This window comes from Phaethon aethereus, assembly GCF_964289735.1.
Source record: "Phaethon aethereus genome assembly, chromosome: 14".
Taxonomy (NCBI): Eukaryota; Metazoa; Chordata; class Aves; order Phaethontiformes; family Phaethontidae; genus Phaethon; species Phaethon aethereus.
Genome location: NC_138590.1, coordinates 13,407,676 through 13,426,936, shown reverse-complemented (window position 1 = coordinate 13,426,936; position 19,261 = coordinate 13,407,676). Strand labels below are relative to the sequence as shown.

The 19,261-nt window shown below is 42.1% G+C and overlaps 1 protein-coding gene across 1 annotated transcript; it reads right to left on the bottom strand.

Annotated features, from left to right (window-relative positions):
- Positions 1–490: 490 nt before the first annotated feature.
- Positions 491–18,370, bottom strand: GEMIN5 (gem nuclear organelle associated protein 5; the record flags this gene model as incomplete). The annotated part of the gene is made up of 28 exons (XM_082006076.1): positions 491–646; positions 1,306–1,402; positions 1,816–2,392; positions 3,026–3,188; positions 3,870–4,127; positions 4,731–4,941; positions 5,451–5,570; positions 5,693–5,840; positions 6,389–6,526; positions 6,821–6,916; positions 7,500–7,628; positions 8,080–8,193; positions 8,697–8,924; positions 9,187–9,358; positions 9,825–9,964; positions 10,068–10,249; positions 10,619–10,692; positions 11,920–12,056; positions 12,707–12,801; positions 13,259–13,344; positions 14,106–14,318; positions 14,958–15,117; positions 15,548–15,680; positions 15,875–16,006; positions 16,229–16,380; positions 17,129–17,310; positions 17,853–18,007; positions 18,217–18,370. 28 exons carry the CDS (start codon positions 18,368–18,370, stop codon positions 491–493), a joined length of 4,602 nt encoding a protein of 1,533 aa, XP_081862202.1.
- Between the last annotated feature and the right edge of the window lie 891 nt (positions 18,371–19,261).

Sequence of the window (19,261 nt, the reverse complement as noted above, 5' to 3'; positions counted from 1 at the left end):
CCAATTTCTATCCGTCAAATTAAATGCCAATTCATGGTGGTAGAAGACTTTATTTTAAAGGAGGGAAAATAAACTCACAACACTTGTAGCAACAATACTGGCTTAAGGGTCAGTTTGCTTACAGAAACCATTGTTTTTCCTGAGGGCAGCTACTTTTCCTCCTCTGCTGAAAGACCGATACAGCTGCTCAAAACTGTTTCTCTTACTTGTAAATAGCAAGAGCTTTCACTAGCATAACTTCCAACAAATAAAAAAAACCTATACAAAAATCCTGTATACAGTTCAAGCCCACAACCTACTGCTTTTCAATTTTCTAACAAATCTCCTTAAGTAGTAGTAGTCTGGTATATACACGTATATAAACGTGATTTTTTTGTAGTTTCATCCAAAATAACCACAGCCATCAAAACAAGCCTTCACTTGAAGAAAGAACAGCCTTGATGGTACGTAGCTGTAGGCAGCTCAAGGGAAGTGGCTTGGTCTCAAAACGTCATGTGAAGAACCTCCTGCCAGCCTTTTTGTAAGTACTAGCACTGCCGTGTTTCTGAAGGAGGTCCAGTGCCTGTTCATGTAGTTCGGGAGGGCACTGGGATCCAACGTGAAGGAGCACAAGGCAGCACTCCAGCACGTCGGGGAACGGGAAGACCTGCAAAAAAAGGAACACAAGGTGATGTCTATTCTTTCAATTATAGTTGTTCAGCTACAACATATTCAGGCAGTCAGCTCTGAAGCCAGCAGACACTGCTTTATAGTATCTCTGGAACAGATAGTCATGAGTCAAATGCATTTTTCCCTCTTCTTCCAGTGCATTAGCTCACGTTTAACCAGGTTTGCCCCCTCTTAATTACCTTTAGTTATATTGTAAACTAGAGAACAGAGGGCGTAAGACAGCCTAGGAAATGTTGTTTTCTAACATGTGACGTGTAGTTCCTACAGCTCCTAATCTATAAAGGCCATTTTATACTTCAAATTTCTCACTTCACTGTTTATCAAAACTGGTTTTGCTTACGTAATTTTAAGTAGCAAGGGATTACTTTTAAAATGCATGGCAGAGATTCATACAGAATATCCCACTAAGTTCTCCCATGCAAAAGCTTTACCTGCGCTTTCCAACTGCATGGAGAAAGTTATGCTTGAAAGAAAAATATCACCCTGATGCCATGTGTCAATTCTCTCTCAAAATTGCCTTAAGATCACTAAGAAGGTCACTGTTCCTCACGTTCTGTATGAAAGGGATCCTATGATGAGGCTGCCCTTACAAAAAGACTGTTTCTTCAGAACCGCAGTGCCTTTCTGAAAACTTACCTTTAAATTGTCTGGAAACTCTGCTAGTTTCTGCTTTGCTTTTAGAAGCTGCTTCGTTAGCTCAGGGAGTGTAATTGGTTCCTTTACTTCATCTTTACTGTCAAGAAAAGAGCAGGTGTCATGAGTAACTCTCTTGCTTACATGAGTGCATAGCCTCCCTCCTATACTGGGAGCACAGGGGAGTTGGACAAGAGTTACATCCTTTAGCTCATTCTTGCCAAAATCCCAAATAGTGGAGACAGACCTCTTAGATCATGCTTGTCCTTTTCATTAGCCTCCCTTTTTCAAGCTGCCCTGTTCATTTACCGTACCACCACACCCTGTGCATCAGGAAGTTATTCAGCCCTAGTAAGTAGCTTAGACTGAAGGAACTGCAAGACTTTTGAGCTGTATGTTGAAGTGTCCTTGGGTCACAAGCTTGAGATTAGAGGCAATCTGAGCTAAACAAGAAATGTGCTGCACAAACACAAAAAAAGCAATGCTTTTCAATCCATTTGTTCTGAAGCTTACCAATTCATCTGGTTGCTGTCAGAGCATGGTTTGCCTGATTCGGTCTCTGAACTCTGCTGCAGGTTGCTTTCCTGGGTGCTTCCATTTGTGTTTTCCTGGAGATTGTTCCTCTGCTGCTGATGCTGGCGAATCATATCTGCTAAAATCTGCTGGACCTCAGCTATGTCTCTCTGAGTGTTCTGTAAAGCAGCGATCTCTTCTGAAAGAAGCACTTTGCAGCCATTCAGTTTTGACTGTCTGTCTACCAAATCAATGGAGCTAGTTCTTGAGTCACTTTCTTTCTCACACCTACAAACTTCAGTTGCATTGCAGAGGTTTTGATCCATCTCAACTGCAGTTTGATCAGGAGTTTCTTCAGAGGAGGACTGACCTGAAACGCAGCTCTTCTCAAGAGCTGTCTGCTCACTGGGACACAGCACAGAATCCAAAACAGCCTTCTGCAAGACAAGGGAGTCTTTGGCTGGGTTCCACCACAGGTCATACAGCAGTCCGTATGCCACAAAGCCCTCTAAACTTCTGCAAGCGTCCATGCTCTGAGAACTTGTGCTGTCCAGTTTGTGTCTCAGGTTATCACAGCCTAATAATGAAAAAAAGGATTACAAATAGTTTATAGAGATTTCAACAGAAAAAGACCAGATCCGGTAAATAAATGGCTATCCTGGAGACCCAAACCAGACATTTACTCGGATGCTGGCAGAGTGGTGCAGGAAGCAGAAAAGCAAAGGCAGACATCTTTGGCATCTTTTTAAACACAGTACTTTCTTTTAGTTAGCATGAGTCTGCATATTCTCATCATCTACAGCAAATGTCCCTGGTCCTAAGCGGCACATCACTCACTCACATGGTCAAGAGCTGCAAAATAAATGCACTGTGTACTCTGCAGAGAATGAAGGGAAGGGCCAGTTGGAGTGATTTGTAACTGAGATGAACCCAGCTTTCCAATGTTCCCATCTTCCTTACAGAACAGAACTTGCTCGGTTTCCAACATCACCACACCAGCCAACACTGCTGAGCTTCCTTCCACAGTCACAAATTTTGATTGCCCCGCGGCCCTTGCACTAGCCCAATTCCACAGGTTTCCATACGTATGGGTATGTCTTGCTCCTTCCAAACTTTATTACACTTAGTAATATCAATGGACACACAGCTGTGCTTACAAGGAAGATCTCCCTATCTCCCAGTGCCTGGAGATACACAAGAAGAGACTGACCTTCAGGAAGGATGATACTGCAAATCTCTTGCATCAGAGTGAAATTACCAGCGTCATAACTGCGGGTCACAGCTCCAAGAATACTTTTCACTGCCTCATCCCAGGTAGCAGTCTGATGGCTCAGGGCTGCAAGGGTCAGGTCATGGGAGATATGGAAAAGCACCTACAGGAAGCACCAGAGAATATGATTAATAGTTGTACTGCAAAGTATGAATTACTCACAGCCTATAACCATTGTGGAAGAGCCCAGAAGCACATGGCTTAACCAAAAGCCATTTTAATGACAATGCAATTTACATAGTCTCCTTCATGCAGGAGATAGATAGAGCACGTTTACATTACTTATAACTGTAAAATCAGCAGCTGTGCTTGCATCTGTCCTACTCAACAGATGAGAAGTGGGAGCACACCGAAGGTCAGTGACTCACTGTGGTCAGAGAGAAGAGCTGCAGGAGCACCAGTCTACGAAGAGACCTTCTGAACTCCGGGATATTTTAACATCAAGCAGCCCTGCCTCTCCTAACAGTTTGACACAAAACCCTGACTCATTGCTGAGACTGCTCAGCTATGCCAGTCACTCCCAGCCAGCCAGCACATCTCAGTGCTCATCACTGACACCACATATCAGTTCTTACCCTGTGCAGAAACAAATGCAGAAACAAACTGGTGGCTATGCAAGCTGTCTCAGCTGCCCATCATCTACTCCCAGAGTATAACCTCATCCTGCAGCAGAATGCAGACACCAGTCCCCTGGGAATAGCTGGCACACCATCACAAAGTAGCTGCATTTTACTGCATGTGCCATAGTAACGCTTAGTGTATATACAGATCTAAATCCATTTACCTGCTTTGGGTGTGTGTTACTGGTAGAAGGAGGATGCTTAATACTGCGCAGCTGCTCCTCTGCACATGTAGCTTGTTCAGTGGTGTCCATGCCCAATACATTCTGCCACACTTCTATCACCATGTCAAAAAATGAGGCCTCTCTGTTCAGCTCCCAGCTGTGATAACAGGGAGGCACAGGGCTTTTTCGGTCACAGGGATTTCTTTCACTAAGGCACTTGCAAAGCAGTTCGTTAAGGCAGAAAACAAGTCTTTGTCCCTTTAACAAGAAGAAAAAAAAAAAAAAAAGCACTGAGCTGCTGCTACAAGAAAAACAATCCCTTACTGACCACAGCAGGTAGATAAATCTAAGAACATCATGGTTAGTAGCAGCTTGTTGGTGATAGACTGTTTCACAACTGCAGGTACCAAAGAACAGTGCTGATAGACTCGGAGACCCTAAGGTCAGAAAGAAACCCCAGAACAAGCTAAGCTAGCCTCCTGCTTCTCAGTCTGCATGAAAACGAGTTTCTGGATTAAGCCTCCAGTTAGCTCATTTGCTCCTTTAATGTAAACAGGAAAAACACTTTCCTTCACTTCTTTCTTCTTATGATCGGTATTACATACCTAAAGAAAATCCCACTTTTCTCAACTACCTCTCATATAACTAACAAGCACAGAGCCTACATGCCTCTCCACCTTTCCTTCTGCAAAGGCACATGCTTTTTCATAGGGTCATTGCAATAAACTTCTAGAAAAAGATTTTGAGGGAAAAAACAGCTCAAAGGACTACCTGTGGACTATTAACATATGGGAAGTGGTGCCAAGTTAATCTGGAGAGAGACAATGCTAAAGAAAGATGAAAGGAAACGACCAGACTCACAAATAAAGTTTTATGTTGTTGAAGGACTTCCTGAGCTCCCACCCAGTTCCTGGATAACAGCAGGTCTTGGGCACATCTGAAAGACAAAGTTGCTGACAACTCCTCCTCTCCAGATATCAGTGCAAGCTCAGCAGCAGTTTTAAGGGATGTCACATCCCCCTTTTTTGCCAACACCTTAACTGCATCATAGGGTGAGGAAGCCCCCAAATAACTGTAAAGAGATAAGTGCAAATAAACTTGATTAGTACTAAGATACCATTTTTAAATTGTATTGCAACACAGTAGCACAAACATACAAATGAAGATAAACCTGTACTTTCCACAGGTTCTGAGAGCTCTCATCTCTTTGCCTTACCAAAGTTTACTATAGACATATGGTGCCTGATCTAATGCAGAGCTACAAAGGTAAGCTAATAATAATCTGGACTGAAACCTCTGGTGCTATGCATACCATGCACGGCTTGGGAGAAAGAGAAATAAATAGATTTAGGAGACAAAGGTTATATGGAGTAGAGATGGCTCTACTGTAGTATGGCATTTGGACCTTTGGCTCTGAACTGCCCTCTGGAGCTTGTAGAAGGAGTCTAGTGAGATCAGCTCAGAAAGCACCTTAGACAAATAATGGCCAGACCAGTTAACAGATTTCAGCTGCTACAAAACCAAGAACCTTCTTTGTTTCAGGCATGGAACCAATTCTGTTTTCTTCCCAGTAACACTCACCATTTGGCAGCCATGGAATAATGACCATCTTTCTCTAACAGAGCTGCCCAGCTGGTGTAGAGATCCCTCAGAATTGGGTCTTCTGGACGCAACCTGGCCTTAGCAATTACAATTGCTTCCCTAATGCACATAAGAGAAACCAGACAGAAAAATTAACTGACTGTGTACAAAAAGTGAACCAAAACATCCAATCTACCCCACTAGAAAACAAGAGCAAATCCTAAACATAAATATACAGCAACCTGTAAAAATGGTTCACTTTCAGGAGCTCGACAGCCTCGTACACTTTATGGATGGACAGGAGGTGGGAGGCAGCCTTCACATATTGCTCCTGAAAACACAGCTGCTTCGCAAAGGCTTCTACCGTCCAAACCCAGGCCTGATATCCAACTGCAAAAGAGAAGGCAATACAATTGGAAGCAGTTTTAAAACTGGAAGAATTCCTGTGGGATGACATCATCACTGGTTTCTTCAACATGTACCTCTTCTCTGCTCCAGGCTAGTTTCTTCTTTCTTAACCATGCTAATACAAGTCACTGAGGCAATGAAATGGGGCAAAGCTAGGGCTTGAACACGACTGTAGGACTTCACTACTGGTAAAATAACTTGAAAATATATTTAAACCAACAGCAAGCTGGAAAGAGTGCTACATATTACAAAGAACCCACTCTGTGCTGGGAAGGATGGGCCTACTCCTTCAAGAAGTCCCAAAGGAAACCACTCTATTTCCTGCTAGCCCAACCCACGGGCGCTTGTGGAAACATCCAGGTGTTTGTCATAAATAGTATATATTTTATGTTTGATTTTTGTTATCAGGCAGTTAAAGAACCAGCTTCCTTTCAGTCTGGAACAATCATGACTTTCCAACCCAGAATGATCAGAATGAGGCTACCCTTGGCAGCTAACTATCTGCTTATGTGTTACAAGAACAAACATACCCATGGGCGAGATTGCTACCAGCTGGTCTGTTAGCTCTCCCCTCTCGGCAGCTGCCTGGAGGACACCCTTCATATCTCCCTTCCACAGCATGAGCTGCTGAAAGAGCTCTGGATGCCCATTCTCCAAGTGATGTTTTCCTGTTGGAAGCAAACACACTCCCAATCAGTACAAGCGCAATAGCATTATTTGCCATAGTAAAATAACTTGGCAAAAGTGAGATTATTCAAGCTTAAGGTACTGCAGGTTTGCATCTGAAAGATATACAAACTATTTGGGAAAAATACCTCTTCTTTTCACACAGACCAGCATTCTTAATCCTACACTTTAACCCACAGTAAAGAAAATTCACGCATTTTTCCCAATTTGTTTTCTCCATGAATGTAATAGTTACAATGGACATATAGTCAAAGAGGATTCATTACTCCACTTACCTTCCACATCAATCATCTTGTGCAGAGAAGCCCTGTCTGTGAACAGCCCCAAGTGGAGGCAATCTTTGAGGTCAGGGGACACATCTTCATTATTATCTAAAACAGATAAAAAGAATGAATATTTAAGATTTGGTACAATGCTGGGAACTGGGACCTACCAAGTCACTGTACCACTCCATTATGCTCAACTGTTGGCAAATACTTACATCTTCTACTTTCTTTTTTGCATAGCAGATTTAACGATTTGCAGATCAACACTTAGAACTTACATCTAAGTTTGATCAGAAGGACTGTGTTTGTGTAGAGCATTTACTCTAAATCAAACATATCTCATGTTCCTTTGCATGCTCTAAGGAACAATGTGGGAACACAAACATCTCTCTCATGGCTTATTTTCACTTGCTCATGTTATAATTGTGAAGGTGAAAAACACTTTACACGTATGCAGACCATTCTACCCTATCTCCACAAAATAGGATCCTACTCAAAACCTGTCTGGAGTGGCTACAGAGTGTGGAAACACTGCAAAAGAAGTTGGATAAGAGACCACAGCTAGTCACACACTTTGATAAAGTTAAGGATTTTTAAAAAGTAATGCCTAGTGGTCAAAGTCAAGTCCTTGGACACATGCTTCTGAATACTTTAGAGTACCTACCCTCTAAGTATATTGGACTGGTACCTTTGGTTTTCAGACATGCAGCCAGCCTCAAGCAGTCCTGATGCAGTTCATCTTTTGATCTGTGATCCATGAATGTGCTGAAGGGCAGAATAGAACGAGGCTTCCTTTTCTTCAGAGAGGCATCAGGAGCTGAAAAATCAGACACATTTTAGTCGCTGCTGCACAAGTTACAAGAATCGCCTACAGCAGAACTTTCTAACATATTCCCACATGCCCTCTTCCTCACACAGGAAAACAAAAGCCAGATGCTCAAGTGCCACATGCATCTCTATTACAACAACTCAGACTTTTGAATACTGATCACTTTGCATATTTTTCTGCCCATCTTGACTGGAATGAAACTAGCAACTAAAAGGCAGTATCTAAGCCCACATTAACCAACTACTCAATTGACCTGACAAGCAGGGCAAATAAAAGAAGCAGCAACTTAAAACGTTTAAGAGATTTTACAAGCATGCTCTTCTTTCTCTGGCACTTATCTGCTGTCACATTAGGAAGGGAAGCTGCAGCCAAACAGAAGCCTAGAATGAGGAACTCTGCCTTGATGCCAGACTGTTAAAAGTCCCTGACACATACTAACTTGGTTTCTCTTTTGGTGGATCCTTTTTCACAGGAGTGGCTTTCTGGGTCAAAAAAGGCTTTGGCAAGCTGAATGAAGAATAATCGTATGCAGATGAAGATGTATCCTTGGACACTGTGGAGTTAAGTAATAAAAAAAGGAAAAACAATACACTGAAAAGCCCATAGCAGAATACTTGACATATTCACATTCTATTATGTTAACTTCAAAATACACAGAAACCAGGCTTTGCTTTGCCATAGAACTTAATAGCTTTTTAGGGAAAGGAAATATTAGGAGAACATTACAGAATTGTCAGAAAGCTAAGTAAGATGACAACAGACACTAACGAAGATTCAACAGCATTATAAGAATCTATCACCAGAAGGCAACACTGATCAAAAGATGACATTATTTCAAGCCAAACACAATAACTAAGGCAAGAATCTTATATAAAGCAATTAGTCCCAAACTAGTTTAGAAAATTATGAAAGGCATTCCAGAACCTTGTTTTCTTCAAGTGGACTCTTTCAATAAAACCGTATTATAAGAAAATCTGCATGAAAATACTAAACTTGGTGGTGCTCTGAGAGCTAAACAGTCTGGGAACCACTGAACTAAGATGATTTGATTATTACCAGTCATGGAGACTTTATCAGGCAACTCTGCCTCCTGAGCTGCTTTTTCTCCTTCATGGTCCGACACTCCATTTTCGTCTAGCAACACATCCTTCGTGCTTTCATCTCCATTCATGGCATCACTTAGATCCTGCTTGGCTGGACTCTTTCCTATAGGATTCTTCTTCTTCTTGGTTTTGACTTTTGGTTGCATACTTCTTTTTTTCTCTAATTCTATACTCTTTTTGCCTGTAAAAAGTTGCAAAAATTACCCTAACATTATCTGTAGAGATTTTTAGTGTATTAGCTGTCTGTCTCTCAAGATCTACATTTAGTTTCCAAATAGGGATACAACTCAGTTTAAACCTAGGCACAGTTTATTCCTGAAGAGGCAGCAGGCAGATCTGGAATTCACCATAAAACTTATCATACCATTTCAATGTGGCAACCCTCTATTTCCCAGCTCCAACATCATCTTCAGGAAAGGATCTTCTTGTTCGAATATACTTACCCTGAGGAGGCCGTGTATGCTCCTGCTTTGAGATGTGCCATTTGTGAACAGAAAAATCATCTGCTCCTGTGTAAACAGAATCTGAATCCACTGGTGACCACTGGACACTGAGTAGCCGGCCCTGGTGCCCTCGGTAGTTGCAGAGTGGCTCTTCCTTCATAACATCCCATACCTTATAAACAAGAAAGAAATCCAGTTACTCAGAAAGCCTCATCTTCCCCTAATACTCTGCATTTTCTCTTCAGTGACTTGCACCTGTAGGAGCTTGTGTTTTAGGGTGTTTGCACCGGTATTTCAAATACCAACATGCAAAAGGAGAAAATTCAGCGCTTCCTTTGTTTGCATCGATACATTTGCGTAGCATCTTTTTTTTAAGGATCCAAAAAACATTGAATTTTTTATTGTTTTAAGGAAAACAATAATGATTGGACTTACAAATCAATTCACAAGTCACAAAAACATACAGGTACCTACATATCAAGTATCCAGAACCAGGAGATGGTTACTAAAGGTAAATTTACAGTACTTCAGTAGTTTATCTCACTAAAGAAGCTTTGCTGTTTAGTCAGCTTGATTCTAAAACACTGTAAAATAGATGATTTGAAACTAAAAGAAATACACTGGCTGTGGAACAATACCTGTGCAGTGCCATCATAGCAAGCAGATACCAATCTTCCCTCATGGTGGGGGCTCCAAGAAAGACTTGTGATTTTAGCTGTGTGCCCAGCCAGAGTTCGGAAAGGTTCTGTTATGGTCAAAGGACTTTCTGAAGTGCTCTCTGAAGGTAAAAAGGAAAGGATCAAGTATGGGTAGCAAGACAAAATGGGAGTATACAAAAAAAGATGCCAACAAGACTTGGCATATAATCTGCAAATTGTTACCTATGACACTCTTCAGATTATGCACATAAATAGTAGCATTGATTGAGCCTGAAGCTATCAAGTAACTCAGCTCTGGCTGGGTCCCATGCTCATGATGCCAACGAATAGCATTAATCAGTTTATGATGCTGCTGGATAGTGCAGAGCAACTTCAAATTTGGCGCCTGAAATATTTCAATTGAGCTGAAATGTAAGAACAACAGTGTAAGAATTCCAGTAGTCAGCGAAAATGGGAAATTTTTTTGTTATCCTGCATGAGCAGAAATTACAGAACATGAAATAGAGCAACTAATGAGTTTGTTTTTTTTCTGGATTCAACTCAAACCCTTGTTTAGTACATCAGCAAAAGTGTGTTTCAACCATAAGTGGATCCTCCATGCCTAGAGCAGCTAAACCAAATAACAGCAAGGAATGCTGTATTATCACAATTCAAATACATTGGCAGTGAAGGAACAGAGACAAACCAGGGCAACAAAAAGCACTTTTGCTTCACTACAGTGATTCTAGTCAAGATCAGCACATGTACCTCCTTAACCTACAAGTAAAACATACCCATCTTCATTGCCAAGAGCCAAGAGTTTGCCATCTGGTTTCCAGCTGATCTCTGTACGTGCAGGCAGTTTGTGCTGTAGAAAGACGACACAACTGTTGCCAAAAACTCTTAAATCTCTCTCGTGTACATTCAACAGAGGACAGAGTTGCAATTAGTCTTCAAAATCAAAGTCACAAAAGGGTCCATTGCTTTTGTAGCAGTGACATAAGCTTGAGCAATTAAGAAAGACTGAATGAACTGATGCAAGAACCAGTGATGACTTTTATCAGTTCAGTGAAATGTCTCAAAGGAAGTTTGTCTAGATTCTAGTAGGACCTTGATGCTTGATCTCCTTATGTTTCTTGGAAAGCCCCAGACATTGCCAGCAAATTCTATAATATTTCAAAAGATATGAAAGTTTACTTGTAATTATTTCTATTATTTCTAATTCAGATGAAAGCTACTTACAATTTACAATTTAGATACCCAAAAATGATCGTTTTATTGCCTGTGACATTAGTCTCTCGACTCCCAGCGAGTCTTCTACTCAAGGAAGAAGTCAAAACCCAGCTGATATAAATCGGTATCATTTGATTGACTTCAGTTGACCTTTGCTGACTTAAAGTAATTGAAGATCTAACCCACTTCACTTATTTTGTACTTTCAACTGAGAAATGACTGATCATACTTGAAAAGATGTTATGGTTTGTTATCACCAACCACTCTGCATTAGCTGCAGTGCAAATGGAAACAGACTCCTGCACAATCATGACTGCCTTTATTGCAAAATTAATTAAAAAAAATAAAAAGTTAATGTTTGAAACAAGAGAACTAGAGAAGTTAAGTATTTAACCCATGCATGCCCACCACGTGATCTAAGCTACGACATTATTCAGGATATTACTTCAAATGCTTTGAAACGGGAAAGCTCTGTATGAACTAATTGCTTTACACACACCGCTTTAGAACCAGACTCTATACTTCAATTTAACTTTTCTGTTTAAGTAAATTACACAGTAGAAAATTAATTAACTGATGCCAGGAACAGATGTGCCATGTTGACATTGGGGAAAAAAAAAGAACCTTTTTTAGAGGCAAACACATAAACTGTTTAAATAGTTGAGTCAGTAAGTGTCTCTGAAGACAATTATTGTGAAGACAGTCCACAGAAGTCTCTGTGGAGACTGCAGGTTTCAAATTTTTTATTTCTTACAGATACATCATGATGGCAAAATCAAATATATACAACTACGAGGCCATAAAAACTATGATATGGTTACCACGAATCCATAGCCCCCCCCCCCCACCAAATCATACTCACTTTGATTGAATTAGTGTCTCGGATGACTTTATTAATGTCATTTGCCTCTCCATTAAGCTTCCAGGGGTTGTGTTGAAAAACAATACCTTCTCCAGCACAACTATATAAAGTTACAGAGGGCTGTTCACCTTCTCCTCCTATCAAACAGAGGAAAAAAGCTAAATATACTATGTTCTTCATCAGTCTTCCCAGAAATGACTCCCACTATAAATCAAAACATTGTATTAAAAGGCTATATGCATGCTTCAACTGCCTGTGATCCAGCAGCAAGAGATTCTCACAAAACAATCATCTGAAAGGACCTCTCATTTCTACCAACAGATCTCTCCATAGCACAATCACTGCAAGCATTAAAATTCCCTTTAAAGTTTGGTCCTTAAAAATTCAAGTTGCATAAGAAGAGCTAATGGAGCTGTTTTGTTTAGTTCAAGTGGTAGAAACATACTTCTGGAGCTAAGGAACCCATATTTGATCCGACACAATTACTGCAGGAAGTCCATGCAGACAGCTACTGGTCTGTAATACCTTGAAGTAAGCAGAGAGGTGTGATATACCACTCCCACCTATTTCCTGAAGCTACTATAATTAAAAAACTAGAAGAGATTGTTTTGCTCCCTTGCAAAACTATTAACAATTCCTCAGGCAGAATGCATTCTTAGCTGCTAGAAAAGATTGCTACCAAGCAAATGGGGCTCCTTTTCCTAAGAAGGGAGGGCATACCAACTTCATGGCATCTGTGTGCTCTGCATGGATGTTCTACTTTGTCACAAGGCATTGGAAGACTCACCAGAAGACAAAGGAGGAGTTGGAGGCCCCCAGGCTAACGTGTATACAGTCCTCTTGTGGTAAGTACTGGAGATCTGTGGTGGCTTATTCTTAGCACTGGGCAGGAAGAAAAAGAAGCAGGAGCAGTCAGATTTCAGCAAAGGGAAATTAAAAAAAAAAAAAGGAAAAAAAAAATCAAAGCAACATATTTCCAGTGGTGAAAACATACTGTTAAAACAGTATGTTTTAACATACTAAAGCCATGGCTCAACCAAGCCTTCTTTTTAGCATCTCCTGTAGGACACTACTAAGATTGTAACAAAACTGTCCTGATGACCTTCACCTGCATGTTGTTCTTCATTCTCTGAAAATGTCTTTCTGGCTAAAGTTTTTCTTGACTGATGTCCTCCCTCCACAGGAGATCTCTGTTCATCCAATTTTAAGTTTAGCTGAAGTAAAGATTACCTTAGAAGCTACCAGACATAATGGAGAGATGAAAAGACGCACTGAAAATCCAACTGTTTGACTAGCTTTAATTTAATCCTACTCTTGTCATTGAAAACTATTTTCTTACCTGCTGGAGAAGGTGTCAAATATGCCAACTTTTCCATCATCTGTTCCAAAAGCCAAGCAGCCTTCCTTAGTTGGATGCCAGGATAACTGCAAGCAAAACAGAAAGAGACCCATAGTAACACAAGCTACAGACACATTATTTCTAAATAATAAACAAAAGGAAAACATTGAAACTGATGAGCAAGCTCCATCCTTTATATCCAGTCTCCCAACTACAGCCACTTGATTTGATCACTCCGCTATGAGTATCAAAGGCTCTCCCCCCTACCACGTATAGTGGGATAAGATGAAAGGGACTAAAATAATTCAAATTCTATTTGACATCTACATTACAAAATAGAAATGGGGAATATGGTGGGATGGTGAAAAAACTTTTGGTGTGAACAAGAATAACTACCATGTTTTACCGCTGCCAGCAATTTTACCAGGCAGTAGCCTCTGGCCAACTGCTGGTTAAACCCAAACTGAAGACATCAGTGTTGTTTTTTTTGCATGTCACACTTCCTAGCAGAGCAAGGGCAACCATGGATGAAGCAAGGAAGGATCACAAAGGAGGATAAAAGAGGAAAAGTAATGTAAGAGCCAGCTGGACTTTCAGCTGATTTTCACTAGATGTAATGCAAGCATCTAGGGTTGTAAAAAGGTCTAAACATTTGTTGCCAGATTCTAAAATGTATACCAAAAGAATCAAGTACAAAAGGAACAACTTGTCTTTATATACTTTTAGGTGGGAAAAACATTCTTCAGAGTGAAAAAGAAAGAATAATATTCTTGAAAGAAAAAAAAATGGAGTGAAAAGAGGTGAAGAGACAAGGGGGAAAAAAAAAGGTAATCAAAAGCACACTTACTGCTGTAACCTTGGACTTTATGCTTTGCCAGAAGGTTTTAACATCATAAATATTGTTCATGGACAAAGTATTCCACACCCGGATCATGCTGTCTCCAACACCGATGGCAAGACAGCCTGTGTCCACAGGAGAGAAGGCAAGACTGTAGACAAATCCCCCAAGTGAGGGCATGGTCCAGCTACAATCGAGAGTTGATAGGTCCCAGCACTTCACCTGAAGGATAGCAAAGGAACAAGGAATGGTTAAATGTAGAGTGACTGGTATGACAAGAAAAAACAAAGCATGACTGAGATGAAGAATCAAACGGTCAAATTCAAGGCTTGAGATAGCATGTTATCTGCACCCAGAGGACTGCATGTGGCAGACAGGGCTGCAATAGTTGGAAGACTGTAATGGAATGGACAAAATGACTATATTTTAATACTATGGTCCTCTTCTGACTTCAAAATAGGAGGCGTTCTCCTGTCTGTAAAAGGCAAAAAGTTAAAAAAAAAAAAAAATTACAAAACAGATGCTTTAGTTTGTACAAGTAAATGATTTTAAGAAGGAAAAATAGGCTTTTTAAAAATGAAACATACAGGAAGAAGAAATGGTAAACTCCCTTTATTAAATGCTTACCATTCAAGTCCAGAATGTCATAACCATTCACTCCAGCATGGCAAGAGCTTGAGCTTGTAAGCTACCAAAAATATACACAACCTGTGCTCAGAACAAATTTTAAGCAATGATGTTATAAAATACTGCAGTAAACCCATTTTAAGAGAAAATGTGTGGCCCTAAAAGGGGTAGCCTCACTCAGTCAAACTGTATAGGTACGGCTATTTTTATGTTAATTTCGTAAATGGTTCTTACATCTCTGTCCATTGAAATGGAAAAAAGGAGCTCTTTGTCCTGACGCTTCACAGAACTCAGATTGAACACAATGCGGGAGTGATTTTGTCCTTCGGAAGATCCTAGAAGAGTCCACTTGCGTTTTCCAGATTGGGTCAAATCCCAGAGTAGCAGTTCTCCTCTGTAAAATTTAAAGTGGGTACTTCATTGTTCGCTTCAAAAGAATGATACAGGCTATATATAGACTATATTTTATGTATACATACTGCAAGTACAAGACTAATACAACTAGACACACATACACACATGCAAATACCATGCTAAAAATGATATCCATAGTTAACCACACAGAAAACTGACATGTCATTTTCTCCCAGTAGATGAGCAAAACCACAATTAGTACCATTGGCAGTCAATAGTCAGTTAAGATTACTAGACAAATTATGGGACAAATAGTAGTTTTCTAAAAGTCTGAACTCCCACTTGAGCTCTTGGCCTGTTCTTCTCTCCAGTTATACTGGGAAGGAAGGAGGAAGGGGGTGTGAACATTTCCTACCCAGTTCTTCCTTAGGTATCAATAAATGAATCTGCAGTTACTGTGCTCTACGTACCCAAAACAGCTGGATACAATTTCTGTGGAACGACCAGAAGGCCAATGAACTGTCAGCCAAATGCGCTCCTTAATGGCAGGATCAACGGCTCCACCTCTTCTCTTCATGGGTGGCAACTTCAAAGTCATTACACCTATAGAACCAAGAGGGATCATCTAGAGCTAGTACATCAAAATTCTCTGAGAGAAAAAGAAGTCCTCTGAATGTGAAACTTTAAGTACACTCCCCATGCTTTAAACTATCAAGTTAGCAAATGAAGGCTGCAGCTAGAGAAGAACTTTTCCAGCGTATTGTTATTGTTTATCTCACATTATTAATTTTACTTACTTCTGCCTCTAGTACAGCTCCATATTCGTATGGTCTGATCTTTGCTTCCTGAAGCCAGGTAACATCCTTTCTTCATGGCTGTGTCCTGTGTCAGCTCCCCATTTGGAACTTTGCCTTCCTCTGAAGGAACTACTGAATACCATTGAGGTCATGTTATTACACTTTAAAATCCAAAGCTTTCTAAAAATTAACTGAAAATATATTCCTCCTTACCAGAACATACTTTAATTGAACTTATTGGCTGCCTTTGATTAGCTGCTTACTGACTTTCTATGAATAAGGAATTCAATTCTCTTGAAGGACATTTATATGAATTAAAAATCACTTCACAAACCATTAATCACTTCTACATACCTTGGAGCTCATCTTGCCAAGCAGGTAATCTTTCTTCACCAGGCACAGGGCACCAGGCCAGACAATGTATTTCATCGTCATGGCCTCTCAGCCGATGAAGAACTTCTCTTTTCCTGCTAATATCAATTATGACCACCATGCCATCCTTGTAGCTAAAAATAGAGACTTAAATTAACGAAGAGATTCTTGGATCCTTGTGGAATAATATCTGACTCTATTTCCAAGCTCTTTACCAGGATCACTATCTCCATATTACAGAGAAGCCAAATCACAAGCAGCAACGGGACTACCGGGCTAACGGTCAATGGGAGCTCCCATATAGCACTGGTGTACCTGCAGCTGCCTTTTCAAAAAGTGCAACCAGTACCTTTTGCTTCATGAATGACACTAGCTCATAAGTAATACAGCTTTCAGAGACTTAAAAAACTACAGTGGCTTTTATACAAGGAAAACTTTTCCCTTTACTACAAATCACTTTCATTCCTTCCCTCTTTGTGTTTGTTCTCCTGCAAAAGAACTGTATCATTAAGTCTAAAGGGCTTTCATGCTCCTACTCTATTCAGTACAGTCTTGGGTATCTAAAGGACTGGAATTGCAGTCATTGACAATGGCCAGTCAAACTAATAAATTCTCTTCAGATGAAGTGACGTATAATGCAATGAATACCAGTCAAATCTAATTAAAAAATAACAGTTTTAAGAAACTTCAAAGATTCAAACCAAACCGGGACTCTTACATTGTTATGGATTTCTATGTCTGGCAGGTCTACCAAATCTGAATGTTATTCCTGAATTGTTGTATACCAGAAAAAAAAAACCCCACCCTACAATTGTGTAGCAAAAATTCACAATAAGGTTCTTGCAGAAGGAGAATGGAAAACAAAATGTAATGAATATTTACCCAATCGCCACCAGATTTTCATGGTGAGGAGAACAAGTGAGACAAAAAATTGTCCGAGGCTCTGGGAAGAACTGCTGGCTGTCGCTTCTGTTATGCCAGTAACAAACAATTATACCTTTTTCATCACCGGATACAATCAAATCTTTCACAAGGGGTGACCAGTGCAATGCCGAGATGGTGTTCTGAAGAAAGAGAATCAAGTACATTTAAAGCTATGTTACTGTCATCTAACACTGCATAACAGACAGAAAATAATCTGTGAGCGCTCCCCAGCATCAGCTGAATTAGTTCTAAAGCGTTTCAGTTCTTTTCGGCTTTGGCATGAGTGACACATTTGCCAATATGCTGCCCTAAGTGACAGTAGCTGTTCAAATGCATGTCCTTAGTCTGTCCTGTGTGGAACAACAACTTGATGGAAAGATGAAAGTGAGCTGGGTTAAGTGGCAATGACTACGCACTGCAAGCATACTCGCTTACTGAGGCTTTGATGGTAACCAACAGCTTATTAAGGTGATGGAACCACGCTACAGCCCTAAGGCTAGAACAAAAAGCGGGCCAGAAGCATTCAACGGTTTTAATTTCACCGGGTTTGAAATTCACCTTTGCTAAAATAACACCACCCTGCTTTGTGTGCAAGACCTAAAAAACCCCACCCCACCCTGTCAGTTCCTCCTGCCTCACCCCTGCCATCCCCGCAGCGGCAGCCCCGGTGGGGGCCCCCTACCTGGTGCAGGCTGTACTCCGCCACGGGAGCCAGGGCCTCCGTATCCCAGACTTTGACGCTGCCGTCGTCGGAGCTGCTGGCGCAGAGGCTGCCCTGCCCGGGGCAGTGGCAAAACGCGAACCCGGAGATCCTGTCCGTGTGCCCGATGAGCTCTCCTGCACCGACACCGAGAGACCGCGCTGGGACCCTCGTGAGCGCACGGGGCCTTCCTAAACCCGCCCCCCACCCCCAGGCTCCCGCCGCCCGCCACGTGCCGAGCGGCGGCTCCCGGCAGAAGGGCGGCCCCGCGGGGCCCGGGCACTCATATAAAAGGCAGGGGGTCAGGGCGGCCCGGGGTCCCTGCAGGAGTGGGTTGTGGCGGTACCGTAAAACGCGGGTGCGGCGTCACCGACATCCAGCAGGCAGACGCGGTACCTCGCCGCAAAGCCGAAGAGGCGGCCATCGCTGCTGGCGTCGCTGCAGCGGCTGCTGTACCAGTTGGGCGAGGCGGGCAGCACCCGCACCCCCGCCGCCGCCATCGCCCCAAGCCGCACCACGCGCCCCGCCAGGCCACCACGGGCGCTGCCGCCAAGCGCCCCGCACACCGTCGCAAACCAGCCGCCTCACTGCGCGTGCGTCAGGAACGCCTGCCGTGAAGCAAGGCGGGGAAGATGGCGGCGCAGTGGGTAGTTAGTGTGGGTAAGTCTGAGGGGATGGAGCGGAATCCTGGTTTTGGGAGTTCTCTCCTGTTTTTTCCTTGTTCACTGTGTTGCTTTCTTGCAGGTAGTGCCTGGGCGCGCAGTCTCCTCGGCTGGGCGCGGCCGGAGAGGTGAGTCTGCCTCCGTGTGCGGTCCTCGAGCAGGCCCGTCCTTTCCGCGCCCCGAGCAGTGGAGCTTGGGCCGCCTCGCTCGGCGGGTCGCTTGGTTCGACCTTCTCACTGGCTTCTTGCCCTGCCCTGGAGCTGTGGGGAACAGGTCGCTCTGTGACCCTCTAGTGTCTTTCTATGTACTTGGGGATTGTAGCGTGATGGAGGTGTCTTTCCCCCCGTGACCTCTTTCTATTGGACATCTAGATTTCCTCCGAGTTTATGGTGCAGATCTCATCAGTTAACGTAGTACCTGTCGTTCCCCTCTGCCCTCTCCCTAGTCATTGTTTTTCTGTAGTTGCTGGTCATTCCCCTGGGTCTGGAGAAATGACAAGGTTGTGCTGGGGGAGTATTGGCCACTGTTGACTGTATCTGTGACTTAAGAGGAAAGGCTGATGTGGATACTCAAAGTGCAGAGCTTTGGTCTCTGGCTAGAGCCTGCAGAAGTAAATTGCAGAGATCTGTGTCACTGAAGGAAGAAGAAATAGGCTTACATTGCCTGTGCTTACTGCCTTGCAGTTGAACAGAATTACGTGCTATTTTTTTTACTCAGTTGTTCTAGTCT